At 33.4% G+C, this 23526-nt stretch overlaps 1 protein-coding gene across 1 annotated transcript in view; it reads right to left on the bottom strand.

Annotated features, from left to right (window-relative positions):
* SEMA3D (semaphorin 3D) overlaps nt 1-23526 on the bottom strand; it is a 203475-nt gene that overhangs the window by 93302 nt on the left and 86647 nt on the right. Inside the window, exons 3-4 of the mRNA XM_081079723.1 lie at nt 22050-22210; nt 4059-4121 (exon numbers count right to left, since the gene is read on the bottom strand). Of these exons, the coding sequence (XP_080935849.1) occupies nt 4059-4121; nt 22050-22210 (224 nt within the window). The remainder of the gene's footprint in view (nt 1-4058; nt 4122-22049; nt 22211-23526) is intronic.

The following is a 23526-nucleotide window of genomic DNA, read 5'->3' as shown; positions in this document are numbered from 1 at the left end:
GATACGCTTACTTAAATATTAAAGAGTATATCAAACAGGATAACTGGGAAATATTCACTTTTACATAAGTGGATCAAAAGAGATAATGTATTTTATATTATATACATATGTAATTATATACAATCTGTAAATCTCTGAAAATAATCAGTAAGGGAAAGAAACATGTTCAATCTAAAAAGGAACAAATTTGTCATTCCAAAAAATAGTCAATTTGCAACTACATAAAATATTTAGTTTTCATAGTAATGAAAAAACTTTCAAGCTGAAACACAAAAAGCATTTTATTTTGTTGGAAAATATTTTATACATATATATATTTAAATTTATGTTTTAGTATTACATATTAATTCTATGTTGTGTCCAATATTAGCAAGGGTATAGGGAAATATACCTTCTCATGAGCATCACTGCTGGTTAAAGTGTAAGAGGCATAAGCTCTGGAGAGATATTTTGCAATGTGTATAAAACAAATTTATATCCTTTCACCAGTAATTCTACTCTGTAGTCAAAGATGTTCACAATATTTATATATAAGGTTTTTCATGTGCAGCATCATTTACAATAGGAAAAGCTGGACTTATACCAAACTTCTACCAATAGGGGATTGATGAAATAATATATAGAGGAATGCAGTGTAGCTATTAAAAGTAGTGTTATAAAAAGGAATTTAATGACATGGGAAAATGCTCATGGCAGTCTGTGAAGTGGGAAAAAAAGTGTTTTAAGGGACTATGTATACAATGATTTCATTCTGAAAAATACTAAATAGATAAGATAGAAGAGTAAACATCAAAATGTCACCAGCTATCTCTGGGTAATGTTCATGGAGAAGGAAATATTTATAGATGATTTCTATATAATTTGGAAATTTTCTACAGAGAACACTTTGTTTTACTTTTAGACATTCTAAAAAAAAATGTAATCACAGAACTGTAAGAGAAGCAAGATTCTTCAACTCTATGTAATGTCTCTCTTGAGCCTCAGCAGTTAAGCTGACAAACAGCACCGGCTACCCACACACTGTGCACCCTTCTGCCTGGACCCACCTGCTTACCACACTCTTCATAGCCAGGACTAAAGACATGTCTTTAGTGACTTTCTTTTGAAAAATATTCTTAGCAAAAATTCCACAAAAAGCTTCCTGTCATCTCTTTCCTTGCATGGCTTAAACTGGGCACTGTGTTCAAGAAAGAGGAATAGTTCTCTTTTGTTTCCTCATCTTCCACTCCCTCCCAACCCCAATTAGCTAACTTTCATTATGGTAAATAATTCACTATTTTTCAGTTATATAGTACCTTTGTGTAAAGGGACAGCCTTTCCAAACACTTGTTAATCCTAAACACACTCTTGGGAAGTAGGTAAAAATTACTAGAGAGAAGGGAAAAGAGAGGGTAGTGCCAAAGGTAGTAAAAAAATGTCAATAAAACCACACACATTTGTCTCCGTTTTCTGTCAGCCAAAATCTCTGCAACACTGACTGAGGAGGATCCACACTATGCTGTCACTGAAGAGAGAAACGCTTTGAAGGATACAGATTTCAGACCTTGTTTGTAAAGTTCAGACCTTTAGGCAGAGCTCATAGCGATATATAAGAGCACATATTGTGGGGGCAAGATTTCTGGATTCAATTCCTGGCTTCCCTATTTACAAGACCAATGATATTGAGTAAGTCATTTAATTTTTATAGCCTCAGTCTTCGCATCTGGAAAATGAGAAATAATAATAATAATAATAATAATAATAAATCTATCATTTAGTATTGTTGTATGGATAAAACAAAATTATAAATATGAAACATTAAAAACAGCTCCTGGAACAGGGTAAATGCTATAAAAGTGTTAGCTATTCTTAGTAACTCTAAAATATGATATTATTTAAAAGGGGCAAATTAAAAAGGAGACAGATATTTGTATTATGCCTTCATGGTTCAACATCAAACTTTACAGACTTCAGTAAAAAGAGAAAAGCTTCTCAAATCTCTAATCCTGGGTGGCAGTATGTGTTTAGTTTAAAGGTTAGAGGTTATTACTAGTTCCCAAACACAACTGAATTGGAAGAAGAGGTTCCATTTGCAGAGTCCTATTGGCTCTAGGATGCCACCTCCAGAAAGGTTTATCACACTTTGCTTTAACTTAATAATACAGGCGACTGAGTTACTATATAACTAGAATTAGTGAATATACTGAGATGAGAACACTGTCACAATTAAAACCTCCACTGACTGTTTGACCTTGAGTGTTTATCCTTCATCTACTCCATGGGAAACTTGACATTAGTTTATTGGAGTAAATTTAAAACATTATTTTCCTACTTGCCTCCATATCACACACTCAGTACTGGTGAAACACAAAATATTACAGTGTTCATACTGTTTATGACATGCTTCTACTGTTAATCAACAAAATAATTTTGAAAACACTCCTAGCTAAAACATCTTTTCCCCACGATTTCAAAAAACTACTGACGCTTTTGCAGACCTGAGCACCTGCTCAGAGATGGAATAGTGAACAGGGTAAAGAGATTAGAGACATGGGAAAAAGAAGAATGTATTTTGCAATAGTTTAATCTCTCCCATTCCTCTTAAAGAAATGTAAAAACTGGTTCCTGTTGCATTTGATGCTAACATTCCCCGATGTATCTCTACTAAGATAAATGCCTAAAAAGATCACATTTAACACTAACTGAAAACAAAATCAGACATAATCAAAAGTTTGTTTTAATTATTTTGTTTTGTAGTACCCTGTGTATAAGTCATCATGGGAGTAATATTTGTATCCCTCATTAGAGTGAAAGCTCCTAGTAAGCAGCTACTGTATCAGTTTCGTACACATATTTGTACACATATTCAGGCTCTTAATAACTATTAGTTGAATAAATGACTGAACAAATGAGTGAACAAATCAGGTTCTTAGTCTTCTGATCTTCCCCTCAATTCATTAAGCATCATGTCATTTTATCAAATTAATAAAATGAGAATTTTTACATCTAATTACACTTTCATGGAACACGCACTATTTGCTATTACATATAGAGGCCCTGCTCTGTTTAATCCTCCTGGGTATTGTGGTTGGAGGAAACACCACGGACTGCTGCAAAAACAGCCTCAAGACGTCCGTCCACGTTTCTACCCAAAGTTAGAACCTTTTATCATCTTGAGTTACATTCAGGAAGTGATTTATTTGGGGAAAAAAGCAGTCCTCCCTATCACCACAGTGCAAAATGTCAGGGCAACACACAGAGCATCTGGCCTGAATCAGAGCCCTTGGATGAGGAGAAGAGGCAGGCTGAGCCACAGCACTCTGCAGTCATCGCTGGAGATAAAACAGGCGACACAATTTGGGGGAGCACGCAGGACAACTTGGACAATGCCAAAGCAATCCAGACAGAACACCCCAACGGTGATTAGGTTAGTCACACCTATCGAAAGGTTGTCTCTGGTCCTTAAGGCAGCTTAAACTACAAGTTTATATTAGAACCCCACTATTTATCCTTTATAAGTTATTCCATATAATTAGGCTTAAGTACATTTGAGAGCAAATTATGTCTAGTTTTTATTCCAGAATGTGGGCCATTCATTTTCAACCAATCCTTCTTAATATCTCTGTAACGTCAGCTTTTGAAAGAATCCTTCTAGATGTTATAAGTTTAATTTCAACCCAAATTAAATAACAATTGTATGTTCACAATGGTAAAATAACTATGGTCTTGTGTACAGTCACAAAGTGCATGCATGTAAATGAAAAGTACACAACCCTAGAAATACAATATTTTCTGATAGTTCATTTTTTAATATTTTAAATGTACTCTGACATTTTTTTGGTAAAAAATAGTAATATTCAGAATTAACATTATAGAAAGTATAGTAATTCTAAATTTTTGAGAATGATGTTATTCCTTTTGACAAGGTAGAAATATTTTATACCATAATCTTGTCACAGAATAAGTTAGTGTAGTCTTACACATAATATGCTAATGCCATTCATTCAATAAAATCCAATATAAATATATTATCATATCAGTACTAGTTTAACAAAGATATTTTTAAGTCTCATACTTACATTGGCATCTTTCCCAGCTAATTTACATAATTCCACCCGTTCCTTTGAAGCAGGCCAATAAATCTGTAAAACATTTAAAGGTGTGTTAGAATCTGAATATCTAAAACACCCTACAATTCTCATTAGGGAAGTTAGCGTGTGAAGTTGAAGAGTGGATACCAAGCCAAGAACATATTGTTAGGTATGATGTAAGAATTTTTAGATTTAAGTATTTTCCAAAGTCACCAAAAATAATTTCTAAGAAAAACTGTACACAATTATCCATTTTCATTTGTTAACCTTATTTATTTCTAAATCCATTTAACAATAGGTAAATTATGTTGGAAAAGTTATAAATTCTTATTGTGATGACAATAAAATTTCAGATTAGCATTTACTTAAGTAAGAGATTCTATTTTATTCTGTGTTTCTATGTTTACTTAGAGTGGTAGTGCATTCTAAACATTTGCAATGAGGTGTGGGAAAGAGCTCTTTGTCACAAGTGTAAGTTATCACTCCAAGTCAAAGACCAGTGTGAATTTGCTGACAATATTTAACATGCATGGAGCTCAGAAGCATCTGTGACTTAGTTAAGCATTTTGCATGCATTACCTTATTTTATCTCACAATGACCCCATGAGTTTGCTGTATTTACTCTTTCCATTTTCAAATCAGAAAATTTACTCATATTGCCATTAAATAACATGTCAAGGACCATGAAGCTAGTTCTCAGCAGAGCCAAAATATGACCCAATGTTCGTCTCCTGAACTTGTGTGTGTGTGTGGAAGGGACCAGTCTCAACCACTGCACAATAAATAATATTTGGGCAAATAATTAAGGACAAGGGCAGCAAACTCATTAGTTGGTAGCTTTTAGTCATGCTTTAACAGTCTTGAATTTGTCAGAAAGTAAAAACTAACAAAATTTAGGAATTCTGTCTGGAAGTTTTTGCAAAATAAGGTTCAGCTACATTACTCCATTAGTTTACAAAAAGAAATGCCCTCTGTTAAGCTATAGGCAAGAAGAAACAAGAAAAGCAAGCTCTGAGTTGCTTATAATGTTCCAAGAGTTCCTCACAAACTTTTATTATGGTTCTCACCAATGTTAACAGAAAATGTTTTAATAGGTGAGGAAAAGGAAAATATCCTGAGGGAGTACACTGAAAAAGACTTGTTAAACCTGGAATTAACAAATTATTTAGAAGTCACCGATGTTTACATGATATTATCTTCATAGTGAAATTTTAGGGTTTTATGTCTGAATAATAAAGAACAGAGAACAGCACTCAAATTCTCTTACTAGATAAATACAATGAAATTATTGAAAACTTTCAATGAAGCAAGGTTGTTCATTTTGCATACATTTTAAAAACCTACAATCCAAAGGTGTACATAGGCAGGGTGGCTGAACCAGCAGCAAGCTGAAATGACAAGCTAACTTTGATGTGGTTCACAATAAGGACCCAAAGATGCTATTTATTCAGACATGGTTTACATCAGTGCAATTATACTTTCACACAACCTTAAATAGTAGCCAGCAGTAAAACATGAATGGACTACAGCAATGAAAAGCAGTATGGATGGATCTGAACAATTCATTATTAGGTGAAAAAAGTATATTCCCTAAAATTACAAACAGCATGATCCTCTTAGAATAATGTTAAAAATAAACAACTAAAATAAACCAGACAGTTTTTGGGTGCATATGTAAATGCAATAGACATGTAAAAAGAAAAGCAAGAGAGTGATAAACAGGATTCAGAAAGATGGTTACTCAAGATTAGGAAAAAGAAAAGGGGTAAATTTGTGTTAAGAAATAGATTATTTACCAGATCTTAGCTTTTGTTCTGGATGGGGCATTTTCTGGTGTTTAATACATAATTAAAAACAATTATGTAATGTTACTAAATAAATATGCCAAAATAGACCATGCCTAGGCCAATGGACAATAGTGTGTCATCAACCTAGAATCACGAAGTCCTAAATAAAGGAATAAATGAATAGCAAATAAAAACTGCACCTGGTAGGAAATTTGGAAGTTTCTTCAAGTTGTTTTTTATTGTTTGTTTGTTGTTTTTGAAGCACTGGTAGCAAAAATACTGAACTAAGTGTTCTTTATTTCTACTTAAAAATTACATTGTGAATTTACGAAATTTTGGCTTCATATTTGAGCTTGTGAGCTCATATTTGAGCTTGTGAGCTCAATCCTCGCACATTTTTTTCTGGCCGATTCTTTTTTTTTCTTCAATTGTGGTGAAGTGTAAATAATACAATTTTCCACTTTTACCAATACAGTGCAGTATTAAGTACATTCACATGGGGCAACCAATCTCCAGAATTCTTTCATCTTGCAAACTGCAACTCTATACTTGCTTTTTTGTTTGTTTATTCGTTTTATATTTTATTTTATTTATTTATTTTTTATTAGTTTCAGGTGTACAAAACAATGTAATAAACATTTATCATTTATACCCCTCACACAGTGATAACCAACCTCCCCCATCTACTACCCCTCTGACATCGCACACAGCCATTACATTTCCACTGCTTGTATTCCTAATGCGGTACTCCAATTCTTGTAAATATATATATATATATATATATATATATATATATATATATATATATATATATATACATATATATATAATTGTTTATATATATAATTGTTTATATATATATAAATATATATATATAAATATTTATATATATATATAAAATTGTAGTTGACATTCATTATTGTTAGAATCAACTGCAGATATACTTGTTGATTAATGAATATTATAAGTGATCTTACAAAGGACAACTTTGTATCATTGGAATGAAATTAAATTGTACAAAGAATGCATGTCCATGATCTATCAGTTGCTTTAATATTTAGTTCATTTTCTTCTACCTCTAATCTAGATTAACATTTCTTTGAATCCTTTCGGTATGTCAGATCCTGTTATTTTTTTGTTTTAGAAGATGGTCAGATTTAATCACATTTCAGCAATAAATTTAGAACAAATATTTATAGATTTGTTGAAACCTGAATATCTTATTCATATTAACACTACAGAAAAAAAGAGAAAAGGAGAATATAGAACTCCTTCTTATTAAGTAAATGAGACTTAAAGAAAATAAAGGTCATTACAGCATCCTATTTTTCTTTTTTTTTACTTTAAACCTGTGTATTGGATGATTGAGTTAAAGTAAATTATGAGATAAATAATGTTTCTAAAATGTATTTTGAATACATATATGGGGGATTCAAAAAGAGGCAGTTAAAGACTGACAAAATGTGGAAGCAATCTTGATATCATTTTGAAATCTAAATGAAATTTTCAACGTTGGCACAGAGTAACTGCTGTTCATTAATCATTTGTTCACTACGCACATAATTATGATGGGTTTTCTGTACGCCTAGGAAGGTGTGGCACTGACACACTAAGATATGAGTCGGAGAGACAGCTCTGAAGTGAGAAGAGAGCCCAGAGATAGAGCCCCTCTCAGAACCCTCAACAGCAGAGTCGTAAACAAAGTGTGTAGCTGTCCCAACTTCTGAGCTATTGTTTTAAATAATTTTATCTTAATAATTTCAACTGTAATGTAATAATTTGAAGTTTCAACTCTAATTTTGTCTTAAGGACTCATCATTAAAATAATAATTGTACATTTTTCTATGTTTCTCTTTGCAAAGAAATATAAATCTCTGAAAGATGTTTTAATGGTTTTTTTGTACATTTTCAATTATTGATGATAAGTCATTTAATTGTAAATTAATTTGTGTCATCCTAGTTAATGAAGCAATACAACTAAAATTGTATTCAGGATTTGAACAGTGGGTAAATGTTATATAAGGTGTTCGACTCCAGAAACCAATTTTAATAAATCTTGTCTTTTCTGTTTACAAAGCAGATTTTCTTTATTTTCTAAAATGTTATCTCATTTTTATTCATTTACCTTCAATCTATAAAGTCTAGAACCTGTTAAAATTAGAAATTATCCTTGGATCATTATTATTATTATTATTGCACGGGACTCTAAGATAGTATTACAAAGATAATTTTACTTCTTAAGGTAACATTCAAACTTTAAAAATAAAGATTAGTTGGGATTATATATTGGCTTATTTTGACACAATGCTGTCAAGAATCTAGAAGTCATAAATAGAATTACTTAATAATAACAACCTAGCAGATATCTGATTATCTTCCAGACTCTAAACATTTACTTAAAAAGAATAAAATCATTGTAGTTGTGCCAATATTTAAAAGATATAATTTTAGTTATGATTTATGGCAGGATTTTCTCTTACTTGCCACCTAGTCATTAGAATAAAGGGTCTATTTTTTAAAAATATTCCTTTTGATTCCTTGTTAGTAAAGAATGTAAAGAAACAGAATTTTCCATAATTCAATCTAAAAACAAAAGAAAGCAAAACAAACAAAAAAAAATGACACACTTTCATATTTCTATAGGGTTTGAAGAAATATGTTCAAGTAACATTTGTTTTTCAATAAATAAAGGGGCAAAACAGTAATAAAGAAATACAGAGGCATGCAGTTACATAGAGGAAGATATAGACATGTTTACTCTGGGTATAAAATAACACATTTCACATAGGGTCTCAAGTTTCAGCACAGTTTACACAATGCCCAAGAAATACCTAAAGTCCTGAGATTATTTCAGTAGCCCAGTCAGTAACCTTTGAGACTTCCTGACTCCCAGAGAGAAATCACACCTCTCACCTAAAAATTCAATGTCCACGGTATCTATAAGAAGTTCTCTTGGTCATTGGATAATGTGTACAGTTTTAAGGCAGTGATTATCAATATTATCACTGCTCTCGGAATTCATGAGCAATGAAATGACACACACAGTTTTCCTGTACTTTAGAGCTTTGCACATGCAGTATCATGCCTCGTTAAAAGTTTACATTACGCAGGACAAAACAAAACACATACCCCCTTCCTGAAGATTGATACAGCTGCACCACTCCCTTAGACACTGACCCACAGATATTTTCCTTTCACTTATCAAAGGAGGGCATACCAGAGGCAGAGATGCCACTTGCATAATTGCCATATTTAATTGTCCTGAAATATTCCCACAGAACACTAGTTCTTAACTAATGTATGATCTACCAGATACACGTTTTAAGGCTATCGTTTTGGTGAAGATTACTTGTTGGGACCTTGGAGCTTAGAGATCAAGGATCTCAAATATGTAGAAAGCTTACTGCTGCTCTCTCCTTCTCCATGCAGAACAGACATCATAAATCAAACAGATCTCTATAGATACATATGAGCCCAAGAATCCCTCTCAATATAATCATCCAGGGTTTTAACCACTATTAAATAATTAAAGGGTTGTAAATTGGTTTTAATTTGAGTGCTAATCAAGTTGATAAGAAAACTACTGTGGGAAACAAAAGTAAATAAATTTGTATTTATTTAAATATTTAAATATGTATTAAGTGTATTAAAATCACTTCCACTTGGAAGTGATTGTTTATGGGGTTAATGTTTTAAAACAAGTATGTCTGATAAGTCAGTCCCCACATTCTGTAATTTACTGAGTTAATCTTGTTAGTATGTTGATGCTGTTTTCATATTATTTCACAATTGAAATTGATTATTTCCAAAGGATTAATTGTTGTATGTGATACTGGGAAGAATCAAATATTAACCTCTAAATATATATGTATATGTAGTGTTCTCTTCTGTAGCACATATAATAATACTGGAACCATACAGAGAAAATTTGCCTGACCCCTGAGCAAAGATGACACACAAATTTGTGAAGCAGTCCATATTTTTTTAAAAGAATGAGAGTACGAATATATATGTACATATTTTTTCTTTTAAAGTTATAGAATACAGATTACCAGTATGAAAAGATATCATCCTAATGAAATGAAAATTGTTTCCCAATCATTTTACATGTGTTCATTTGCTGTAGTTATATTTTAAACACATTTTTGCAAAAGAGATTTAATATTTATTTTCTGATGAAAATATAGTGGGAGCTGCATTCATTTAAAAACACAACCTTGGATCTAGTTATCATCTTTTGATTTAATTTGCTTATTTTTATCTAAATACAAAATGTTTTTTGTTTGTTTGCTTGTTGAAGCATTTTTATTTGACTTTGAATACAAATAGGTAGGAGGAACTCACAAATAAAATATTGCAATGTCTCTAAAAATTATTGTGTCATTCCTAATTTATATAATTCCTTAAGTTATCATTTGGTAAGGTGAAAGTGTCAGGGAATTCATTTTTAATTATTTAATTTTAATCAAGAAACATTCAAATAGTGATAAGGCCTATAACAACATCCTAAGGAAATTCTAATTATATCTGCTCCTTGTTTCAACTTTGGAGAAGCAATTTGATTGACTCAAGTTAGCAAGTCCAAGGTCAGTCAAACGCCCTTTAGCCTAATTCAGAGATGCCAAAACGACTGACTGGAATACACAAGAGGAAATTACAACTTGTTCATAAAACCTAATTAAAGAAAAAAAATTCAGAGCCCTACAAATGCAAGTGGCCATCTCTATCAAAGAACAGGATTCGAGTTTTGAACAGTTGCAAAGAAGTTGGATAAACTTTTCTCTAAATGCCATATGGCACAAGTATTTGAATCAACAGAGCAATGACTACTTTGGGTTCCACGGACAGAGAGAGGTAAGATATCTGAAATCAAAGAACGGAGTATTGAAAAATAAGGACAGGAACACCAAAGGGAAAGCCTGCATACTTAAAACTGTCTGGGGAATAAATTGTTACAGATGAGAAGTTTAAATTCTCAAGTTTTTAGTCTGATCTGCCCATGTAGCTTCCTTCTGGAAGTCTTGAGTGAGAATAGTCTCTCCCTTCTTTACTTTATTTTTTCTTTTTTTCCCCTCAATGCTTCTTTCACATTTAGTTTTCATCCACCAACCATCTCAGAATTCTAATATACTTGTTAAAAACTAATTTTGTGCTTTCAAATATTACATCAGTGTTATCCTCAGAATGAATGTTTTCTACCTGGAATATATCTGACCTCCTCTGGATGGTGCCTTCTTAAAACTTAAGTGTCCATGTTAATATCATCTCCCCAGAAAAGCCTTCTCTGAGACCAATCTAAAGTAGTTTTCCAAGAATAACACGGTTTTTAAAATAACACAGCATTAAGTGATATTTTATTTGTTTCCTTTTTTTCTTCTCCATCACCCCACTCCCCATTTTAAAGGTATTCTCCATGATATCCCCAGCATCTAGAAGAGTGCTAGAAACATAGCAGGGCTTCAATAAATATGTACCGTAAGAAAGTGAGAGAAATGCTATTGCATCGTAAAAATTAAAAAAAAAAAATAAGGAATCCACAAATGAATTAGTAATTTTGAATCTGTGGTACAATTGTGCTGGTGTCTAGATTTCAAAATTTTGTAAGGAATACAGGTCAGAGGCTCCATTATCTTGTTAAAGGAGCATATAACTCATTGAGGTTTACTGGCCACTTTTCCTGAGTGACAAGGGACATCGCTTCTTCTTCCTATCCTCTTTAGCACCTGACACAGTATCACATGTACCATAAGCACTCCATAATTATTACAAAGTGATCTGCGGAGAATCCCTTAAAATGGAGACAGAGAAAGAGTTCTTGTCAGAGTGCTGGCAGGAGTGTGAGCCGTCTAACAACATCCTGACATCCCGTTACAGTGACCAGATGGGACCTGCACATCAGCACCCGGGCTGGGGAGCCAGCACATCCATGAACGAGGCAATTGTTTTACCTCTGTGATTACTAGACAGCATGTGTTCCGCAGGCAGTAAGAAGAGATTAATCACCATGAAACTAAGCAGGGTGCCTTATACAAAAAGTTAATTTATTGGGATGTCCACATGGCTTCCAAGTGTTTATATTTTCTTAATTTCAAGTATGAACTAAGAATAAAAAGCATGGCAATGTTCTTTTATCAATCACATGATTTTAAATGAGAAATTATTTATTCTGAGCCTTTCCCCCTAAATAACAGCCTTGCAGGGTAAAAGCATTAGATGGGAATATCTTATTCAGCCATGAAGCAAGTTAATGAACTAGAGTCAGAAGGTCATTCTGATTTATAAAAGCATATCTGCTTATACTCATATAAACCCAGCAAGTACAGGATCCTTGTGTATGAAAACCCTCTTGTTTTAGACTTCCATGAGAAAAGAAAAGTAACAAAGTCCTTTTCATGCTACACAAAAAGGGCATTTAAATATCCACTTAAAATTATTATATTTAAAATTATAAACTCATTTATTTTATTTTCCTAATAAAAGTGTTTTAAAATAGAGTCATAGTTTGGTGAATTTCAAGTAATCTGACTAACTGCTGTAATTATAGGCCTACTGTTCAGGTTCAATAAGGAGAAAAATAAGACAAAAATCACCAATGCTAGGTGGAAGAAAGAAACGATCATATTTGTAAACATAAAATTGTTTTATTAATATTCTGCTTTAAAAAAAGTCATTCCTCTTAAAATATCCTAGTTCTGGCTTAAATATTTCATCTTTAAGTTTATCCAATGTTTCCATTTAAATAATTTTGATATTTTTTTCCATTAAATCACCAAAAAGTTCTTTTTTTTAACTTTTTCCAGTTTATTAGTGGTAATATCAATATTATTGTTTCAAAATCATTTTACGTACATTGTAAGATATAGCAAATAAATCATTATTTTGACATTATTAAGAACCAAGATTTTTCAGTATAGGAGAAAAGAGATACAAGAAAAATACTTTAATGTTGCATTTTTTCCAGCTTTATTGAGATACAATTGACATATACACTGTATAAGTTAAAGGTGTGCAACCTGATTATTTGATACACTTATATGCTGCAAAATTATTACCACAATAAGGTTAGTTAACACATCTATCACCTCACATAGTTACCTTTGTGTGTGTGTGGTGAGAACATTTAAGATGAACTATCTCGGCAACTTTCAAGTACATAATACAATATTGCTAGCTACAGTCACCGTGCTGTATATTAGATCCCCAGAATTTATTCATCTTCTCAGAGTAAAGTTCTTAAGCAAATACGGGGTCCTAAATTTTAGCAAGATGAAATGAAATTGTCTCCATAAAAATTATTCCATGAAAATGAGTAAAATAGGTTGTATGATGTATATATTGCTTGGGCACATTGCTTCCTCATTTTAAAACCCATTGGAAAACTTCCTTTATTTTAACCCCAGAAACACATTGATGATTTTTTACATTAAAAACTAATGTAAATAACTTTAAACAGAAAAATTTAAGTATTATGCTGTTTTTGCCTTCAACACTATAAGGTTACCTAATAGGTTTTTGTTGGGGCCCAGTTAAAGCCCTTCAGTTCTGTTTAGCTAACATTGCAATTCTTTGATCATTTTATATGCAATATTTAATTTTGACACGTATCAGTTTCAATAGAAATAAATTAATCAAATAAAAAGGAATAAAGATGATTAAGTATTATCTCAAAATGATAGTAAACTATTTAAAGATTGATTCTGAAGATTATTTAAAAAGGAATCAATATAGATCTAGATTCTCGGTTATAGCTTAACCTTGCTGGAGCCTAACAGAAATACTATTGAAAAGCACAGGAAACAAGATGTAGAACAGCAAACATTTTGACTGAGGCTGTTGATATCCAGAAGGTAAATAATATTAATAATAATATTAACATTCTCCATTTGCTTACGTCCATAATTCTACTGTGTATACTTCAGGAATGATATACAATGAGCTGGCCCATTACATTTGGAGGTAAAGCAAACATTCTTTTGAGAGCTCATTTTATGGCTTTGATAATATAGCGAGATGCGAAAAGAAGTTTTAGCTGAGAAAACATTCAAACTGAGATGCAAGTTCAAGATGCGAAAAATTTCAAAGGAGGTGGCCAAGATCCATTTAGATGATTTCACCCATGTTTAAACTATAAAATAGTTAGAAACTGGAGATGAGAATGTTTTTCCTTTCCCTTGAGAAGAATATTTCGTCTGAGACAGTGGTATCATGTGTCCTACAACCCACAGGGTGAGGGGTAGGTGCCAGGGAAGGGGCTTTGACGGGCCCTCGAGACGCACTTGCTGTTGAACTTACAGTTCCTGGGACATGGAGGACTAACGTCTAAAGGGTGAGAGAGAGACTGACAAGCTGCAGGGAAAACAGAGGACAGGCTCAATGGCTACATGCATATCAGCCTGAACTTCTAGAGTGTGTGCAGGAAACTCCACAAGATGGCTTCCCATGGAACAGATGGGAACCATGGTCGCTCAAAAATGGGATGGCATAAGGTCACGTTAGGTCCTGTTCAAGAGTGTTGAGAAAAGACTTCAGAAGTTAACACCTGTAGGAAGTGCAATCTGTCACAGGAAAAAGAATGACAACATACCAATCCGAGGAGAAAGGCCGTCATGCTGATCCAGAGAACGGCAAGGCAAAGAATTTCAGAAAGAGGAAATTCCAAAAACTCACAAAGGTGCCTATGAAAGAAAAGTCACCTTTAAATGTCTGACAAGACCAGAAAGTTGAGAGGTCCCTCTGACAAGGACAGTAGACATTTCTCCTCTTCCCTTCTCTTGATTGGATGCCAGAGATGTCGTATACAGTGTTTAACAAGCTTAGGGAAGAGGAAGAGTGCTAGGTAGGGACAAGAGAGAAGAAGCCTCAGAACATCTCCCTACTCCCTCCCATGGCATGCTCAATCGGGGATAGGTAGAGGGAGCAGACGTTCGATTTTAAGTGAGATTGGAAGTTTTATCACATTAGATGGGAACTTTTAATTGCTGGATAACAATTATCTGTACTACCTAAAACTGACCTCAAAAACCACGGGGCCTGCTGGAGTTAACAAAGAAGTCCAGAACTGGTCCCCGACAGTAGATTGAAAGGGAGTGTGGAAAGTAAAATAAAGTTGATTATTATTATACTCTATGAGTTGACATACTGGTTGCTATTAGATTAGTAGGTGAAATAAATAATAATCATAGTCTCAGAGTAAGTTTATTTCTCACCGGTCTACTTTTCTGCCTCTATAGACCACTTGAAAAAGAAAAACAGGGATAAAGAAGAAAAAAGAAAGAAAAACAAGAAATAAATGCTTGACTAAAACAGATACAAAAGCAGCGCTTAGTTTCATAAATCATTCCCTTTGTGACCTGTTTGCTCACATCCTGTTTCAGAAATTCACTACATCCATGCACGGTTTGAACTGCTTCCAAAATGAGTAACATTTTCATATGGAAGGATCCCAACAATTCATTAACTCAGAAGCTCAACTAAGTAACATAACCAAACAGAGAGTACTGTGCATTTTTTATTCAATGTCAACTACGAATCCATTAAAAAAAAGAGAGAGAAAGAGAAAGGGAGAGACTTTCAGCTTGTATATATTACTCCCGAAGTTTACATAGAAAGGACTCTGGATTTCATATGAATTATTGCTAGGATTCCATAGAGTTGGTTGAGGTACAGAATGTTCATTTGCAGCCACAGTGACAGATAACATGTAGTTTAGAATCATTTGTTTAGAAATCATAGGTCCTTAAACCATATTGCACAAATGTCAAACACTTTCATTATCATGATGTCTATCCTGAACAGGTTCCTAATGCATCACTTATAAATGAATGATAAATGGATGCAAATGTCCATCCAGAGTTGAACACCTTTCTCAAGGACTATTGAAATCATTTTTATATGTCCTCCCTCTAACTCTAGAGATGGGATAGAATGTTAAAGGCAAGGGCAGGGGAATCTATTTTAACTTAAACTAGGAAAAATACACACTTGGAGGGGAGAAACAACTCTCGTCTACTCCATTTCTCAAACATGTTGACCCTCACCCTAACTGAAAAAGGAAACAATAAACCTCAAGTTTCAAATCCAAATGCAAGCCATTTTTAATTAACCAGCTAATTAACAACAATCCAAATTTTACCCATTCACCATGAACTAATTCATATCCCATGCAAAATATGTGATTTTTCCCCATCCCTGAATTCCTATGATATGTGATCTGTCTCATTATTTTGGATCTTTAAAGATTTTCTGACTTGTCTTCTAAGTCATTTCACTCTGTTATGCCTTGTCTCCCTAACTAGGGCATGAGCGATGACAAGACCCGAGTTTTATATTCTATGAGATCGGACAATTAAGTTTAGGAACTCATCCTAGAGAAAGTGCTACATACCTCATTGCTGAATATCACTATGGTCACCTTTGAAGTACTCCCCTTGGGAAGCTATGCATTGATGCCAGTGCCTTCTCCACCCTTCAAAGCAATTTTGGAACTCTTTCTGGAATGGCCATCAGAGCTGTCATCGTACTACCCTTGATGTCCTGAATGTCACCAAAATGTCTTCCTTTCAATATTTCCTTTATCTTCAGGTAAAGAAAGTCATTGGGGGCCAGATCAGGTGAGTAGGGAGGGTGTTCCAATACAGTTATTTGTTTACTGGCTATAAACTCCCTCACACACAATGCTGTGTGTGCTGGTGCAACGTCATCAGACAATGCCAATGCAAAATCCATGAATTACTGGCGAAAAGTTCAGGTCACCTATCTTTTTCACACACCCTTTTCAGCACTTCCAAATAGTAGTAAAGTTGGTTAACTGTTTGTCCAGTTGGTACAAACTCATAATGAATAATCCCTCTGATATCAAAAAAATGTTAGCAACATCATTGTAATAAGTTTGTGGACTTAATTGTCAGACCTCGTATTACAATATTCTAAGTGCCAACAGAAGATAATCATGATTTTTTAATGAATAAAAGAAAAACGATGACTAAAGTAGAATAAAAACATTGTTTTCAAAGTTCAGTCACTAAAAAAGTATCTCAAGTTTTAATTCTACAAATGCATATAATTGGTTACAACCCCAGACAATGACAAATCCAAATGAATCAAAGCAGCATTATTTTAGATATGATTCTGCTAAGAAATATAGTCAAAAATACTTAAATTCTGTTTAGTTATTTAATTTAAAAAATATATTCTCTGTATGTTAAATATTTAGTGGATAATGCTAAATACTAGAACTAGAATAATAATATAGTCTTCAATTCTTTTAGTCAAATTGCAATCTACTCCCTACTGACAATGTCACCCCCAAACAACAGTTACAATATCGTAGTGAGAGTATCAGCAAATTATAAGAGATCTGCTGCACACTAGATTTCATAAAGCTTAAATTTTAAAAAAATCACAGAAAACTTTTACAGAGATAAATAAACTCTTACATAAGCAAGAGAAGTATCTGTAAATATTAGCAGATTTTTCAACTTTTACAAAGTGAGGTGGAGAAAAACAAATTATTTCAAGGATTTTTACTTGAAATGAATACTTCCCAAGGCTATCTCCTGAAAGAAAAATGAATCCTTACAGAAAATTTATTTATAGAATTAGCTAATCTTGATAATTCTCTCCAAATAGACAATATACTCTTTTATCCCCCATTGGCTGAGAAAAATTTATGTTTGTCTCAGGTAACCAACGTTAATGAGAAAAAAAGATTGGTTCCCTAATTACATTTTTCAGAAAGCTTGTTTTCTATTCCTTCCCTGTAAGTGTAGTGATCAATGTGATTGATTTCTGAACATCTCTGCCACCTAAGTGTGGGGTCCGAGCCCCAGAAAGCAGTTTCCAGGCTCTCAGCCTCACATAGAAAGGTGCTGGCTCGGGTAGTAAATGGCCATCAACTGTGATTGGATGGCCATCAGCGGTGGCTAGTTGGCCGTCAGCTGTAACCCGTAAGTCATTGGCCACTAATACAACAGCCGTGGCAAAGCTAGCAAAGAAATGGGGGCTAGCAAGAGCGGATTGCAGAGAGGCGGATGCCGCCGGTGAGAATATAGTGATATGACTCCCTTACCCATGGCTCCGTGGGTGTTCCTGTTCGGCCTCACCATGTCCTGCGTTCTTATGTGGGGAGCGGGAACAGAGACCTCGCCTGACACCCTGTGTGACACTAAGGTAATTGACAGGTGTAAGCAAATTGCAGTTATTCCACTCCTCTTTTGAGTTTAAGAATCAGAATTTACATGTTTCTGGCCAATTTGCTATGCGGGAGGGTTCTAGGAAAGGTTCCCTTGCTCCTAAGACAGATACATAGTAGGTTATGGTCTTTTACCTCTTTACATTTTGTTGTTAGTATGTGATTGCTAAAACTGCTGTAGCCATCTTGCTGCCAACCTAAGGATAACACCAATACCTAGAGTGACTGACAGCAGAGACAGAAAGAACTGGGTCCTTGATAACATCATCAAGCCGATGATAGTATCATCTCCATAAAATGTTAGAGAGGGAACAATATAAACAGTGGATAAAAACATGGGTGGGAGGAATGTGTTGAGAAGAGCTTTGGAAGCCAGCAGAAATCTGGAGTTTATTCAAGTTCTTCAGAAATCAGGAACTGCCAGAAGTGTATAAACCAGGAAGAAATATAAGATTTTTATTTTTTTAAGAGATAACATTGATGGTCATAGTGAATGGATTAGATAGGAAGAAAATGGAGATTCTCTTTTATAAGATTAATCCGGCTAAATAATGGTATTATCACTTACACTAGAGGACAACATTGAAATGTTTTCCATCTTATCAGCGTGGCCTGTCAGCTGAGGCTTTTGTTGGAATTGTATCACAGCTCAGCTCTCCCTTTGTCTAATGCTACTTCCTTAGCGACCCTCTCACACATGTTGATCCCAAGAATACTACCTTACAAATATCTTATAAGCTAATCTACACCTCATAGTTGGTTTCTGAGGGAACTCAACCTACAACAAAACAGTCAGGAGTGATAAATGCAGTTCCAGATCCACGTCTTTCCCTTGGAATGGCTGCTTCTGAACACTCCATTTTTGTCTAGTGTTGAGGGAAGAGAATGTCAAATCAGTGTGCATAAATGTCCCAAACCTGTCCCAGAGAGGAATCCACAGGGCATTTCTTAAGTAAAGAGAGGCTTTATGAAGCAAATTTTGAAAAGCCTCTTAAACTATGAGGTATCACATCCCCCATGATGTGTGCTTAAACTTGCCCTGAAGTCTATTATGTCCCTGTAGAAACAATCCTTTCCCTCAAAAACAAACAACAAACAAAATAATTAGAATGTTATTACCCCTCTTATGTGTATCTATAAATGTCAAAGTTAAAAACAAACAAAACAAAACAAAACAAAAAACCTCAGTCTACTTAATTTTTACTTACTTTCTGGATTGTGAAAATGCCCTAGTAAATCTGGTTTTGACTTTCTTCCTCTACAGTCATTTACTCATCAAAGTTACTGAGCATATACCCGCAGCATTCATTGTAGACTTAAAATTGATTCTGAACAGAGTAAAGATAATAAGAAGGATATTATGAACTATTTATTACTGAATTAGTTTTGTGCATGATTTTGCTATAATTTCTGGTCATTCCCTATTAAAGGCTTGTGGCTAATATGAAATGATAATGGTTATTTTTCAATTTGTTACTTGTCTAAAGCAACAAAAACTTTAGGTACACATATATCCTAAATTTCAGTACTTCAATTGAACAAGTTCTATAGAATTTTTTTTTTTTTTAATTTCCCAGAGGAGGAAAAAAGAATCCCAAACAGTCACTCATAACTCAATTATGTGTTGTATATTGCTTTCACTCCAAGGAATACAAAGGACATCCTTCTGCCCCACAGAGTCCCAACATGTGTGGTTTCTTCCACAGAGGAGTCTGGATTTTTGCCGAGGGGCACGGAGCCAATGCAAACTCCGTAGGTCTAAACACTGCTAAAGTACTACATCTTGACACTTACTTGCTGCTGTGGAGTACCTTTTCACACTGGAGTGATTTATATAAATTTTAAAGGTGGATACCTACACAAACATAAATTCATACCTTTACATACATAACCCCTTTATGAATTATACATGGAATACCGACATAAAATAATATCAGTTAGGCAGGAAATCTCAAGTACAGACCCTAATTTTATAATGTGTTCAAATAACCATTTATTTCAATAACATCATAAGGGAAATCAATATTTCGTAAATATTTATTTTATTAAATATTAGCAGATTTCAAACATGGAATATGGCCAAAGAGAAATTTGCTTAAAATAGTGACAGAAGGAAGTTGTGCTATCAGAATTTATTTTAAGCAATGATCTAATACACTCCGTTCAGATAAATGGACTTTTTCCTCCAATCCCTGAAGGCAGAAAACAGCACAAAAACAAATTTCCTTAAAAGTGTGAATTGCTTTTTACTATTATACTTAAACTGAGACACATTTGGAAAAATGCTGTTAGCTACGTAGCATCTCTTAAAGTAAAACAGCAAAGTTGACTAAGATTTTATTTGGACTCTTTTATAAAAAGATTCATCCCCTGCTAAGATGTTTACTGATGACTGATATTTAGTTGATACCATCAAAAGGCTCTCCTAGGAGTACGAGTCCTCAAAAAGAATGCTAAAGAAAAAATAAACCCTTAAAAATAAATGAAAGGGAGCAATAATGGCAGAATAAAGGTAAGCTTTTCAATTCTAGCACATAATCAACTGCTTATTTCACTTTAAACAATATCCAGGCTATAGAATAATAATTTTAAAAAAGATAACAATGGTTTTGTAAGTATTTTTGGATTAGAACAAGTCAGGAACAACTACTGACAATATTTTAACCCTCACTTTTATTCTAGAAACATAGATTATAAGAAATGCACACATATGCACATATGCATTTGCATTCAAAGACTATTATTACTTTATCAAGTCTAAGCATTCGTAAAAAATAAATAACCCCTTTGCCTTTGGTGGATCTCGATTAAAAAATGTGTGAAAAAAATAAAAGTTAAAATGATTCAAAAACAAAAACAATTGTTTCTCACGCAGATATTAATTAAACAATATTAATATATATGGAGATAAACATTTATCCTACGTAGACTAAAGCCCTGAGTGTTGATAATATTAAAATAACTAAGCAACTGATATTTAGCTATTGAAAACATCTCAAAATTATGAAGTTAAAGTGGTCATTGTAGATGAATGCTGTATGACGCTTCACTGTCCTAATATGACCTATAAAGAACTCTTTGAATGGGAAGAAGTCTCTACTAACTGAATACTGGGAACTATTGACTTGAAACCTTGCAATGACTCCTAGTATTTCTTTTGGGATACAACTGGAAAAGAAGAAGAAACACAATCACAGATGCATCATAGATGCAGAATAGATCATATAGTATGTCTTCTCATTAGTCATTTAGTCCCTTCTGGTCTTCGTGTCTATCTTTGCTTGCATAGAAACAGATACTTGCTCAAGTACTAGCTAATAATAAGTCCTAAAGTGTTGCACCCTTTCCTTTGGGTATCACGGTGCTGTTCAAAATGTGGGATACAGCAGCAAGTGCCTTTTGTGTTTTGTATATATTTCCTTTTAAGGAAAGGGAATTTGTTTTTAATGAGCCCATAGTTGGGGCGTTATTAATCTTCACTGTTGGAGTGTGATTGGGCCATAGGAGAAATATGTTTAGATATAAAATCAGAGTGTGGAGAAACAGTGTGGTGTTAAAATACTACCATAGTCACACTATGAATTTAAAGTGTGCTTACTTGTTATTTGAAAGTTAACAAAAAATTAATTTTACAATAATTGCTATGCATGCAAATGTTAACACTTAGTGAGAACTCATTTACCAGTTTTTCTGTCAAGAGCTTTGCATTCATCTGAATGATGTAAACAATCCTTTTCCTTCTTCCAAGCCTTTCATTCATATTTTCAAAGGTTATAGTATTATACTCATTCACTCTCAACAAAGAACATGTATATGTACTTAAATCCTCATTTACCACCCCTTCCCATTTATACAACCTAATACTTCTATCAGAGGCAATATATTCTTTTTGACACGTAAATGAGCTATACTGCTTTTAACATTGAGTCATTTAAAACAAAACAGAAACAAAGAAGGGCACAAAATAAATGCATCCAGTCAAATATATATAAATAAACTGACCTTCTTAAAATTTTTGTTTAAGTCGACCAGACTGAGCAGGAAGATGTGATCCTTGGTTCCCAGGAGCAGCCTGCTCCTCTCTTCATCTAACAGAATGGTTTGGAAATCCAGTCCTTCTGATGAACCCAAAAAGGGAATGCAGCTATTTGAAAGCAGCAAGTCTATGGGAAAGTAAAAGAAGAATGGAATAAAAGAAAAATATTCTTAATAAGCAAGATATTTATTTACCTCAATACATATACATTGTCCCACTTTGTAAATGCATGAAAGTTCCAGTTTATATATAGGCAAACAAGCTCCAGTTATATATATATATATATATATATATATATATATATATATATATATATATATATATATACATATATGCAGTTTTTAGCACATACTCATTTAGAAATAGATGTAATTTAATGTATTTGATTTTATTGATACAATATCTTAACACATGAAGAATGCATGATATTAAAATGAATATAAAACATGTTAATACAAAGAAATTAAATGTGAAATATTTTACAACCCTGTGTTCACCTCAAGTTACAAATTAACTACTTTAAATACAGTAATATTTGCAAACTGATTAAATTAATCAATAAATGCAAAGTAAGCCTCAAGCTAAGTGTGTGGTAAATCTCATAACATTCTCTTTCCTCCTACTTTAGGTAGTGTTTAGATTGATGTCAACGTTTGGAAGATTACACTGTACCTATTTATATTTATCAGGAAGATGTAAACTAAAGCCCAATCCAAAGACACGGATTGTGAAAGAGACGTTATCCTGAACCAGTAATGGAATCAGAATGGTAAAGCGGGGAGGGACTTTGAAAGTCAATTAATACAAATTTATGATTTTACAAATGAAGGTTTAATTCCATCAAGGTGAACCACATGCTCTAAAGTCAGAAAATTATGTGATGATAAAGCTGATAATATAACCTCAGTCCCACTCTCCATTTCTCTTTGACACTTTATGGGTCTTTGACATTCTATAGGTCTTAATTCTTTATCTTATTCTAAATGTGATATGGACAGACTCCTATTTAAGTTTAGGTCTGGGTTTATAGGAACTTAAATCTTTTCAACAGATTTTACCTCAAGTACTTATACCCTCTCATTTTCACAACTCTAAAGTTAAATACCAATAAGATAATAACATCATTAATCACTTTTTTAAAAACCTCCATTATATGTTACTGGACATTAAACCTTAATCGTTATTTCCAAGTAATTCATTATAAATTGATAAGAAAGATAAAAATAAATAATATCTCAGAAATAGGCATCAAGATACTTCTAAAATGTATCATAGCAGTTTCAACCTCTCTAAAATGGAGATTTTGGTCCCTGAAATTGAAAGCCTATAAATTCCATCCATCAACTGTGGGCTTTATTCTTATTTCATATTTTTGAGAATTCTCTTCACTCTTTTTTCCTAATTTACAATGGTTAAATGTTATTTTCCTTAGTCTCAGTTTGT

The sequence above is a fragment of the Rhinolophus hipposideros genome (assembly GCF_964194185.1).
Source record: "Rhinolophus hipposideros genome assembly, chromosome: 18".
Taxonomy (NCBI): Eukaryota; Metazoa; Chordata; class Mammalia; order Chiroptera; family Rhinolophidae; genus Rhinolophus; species Rhinolophus hipposideros.
Note: the sequence above shows the minus strand (reverse complement) of the source record. Positions and strands in the feature narration are given on the sequence as shown.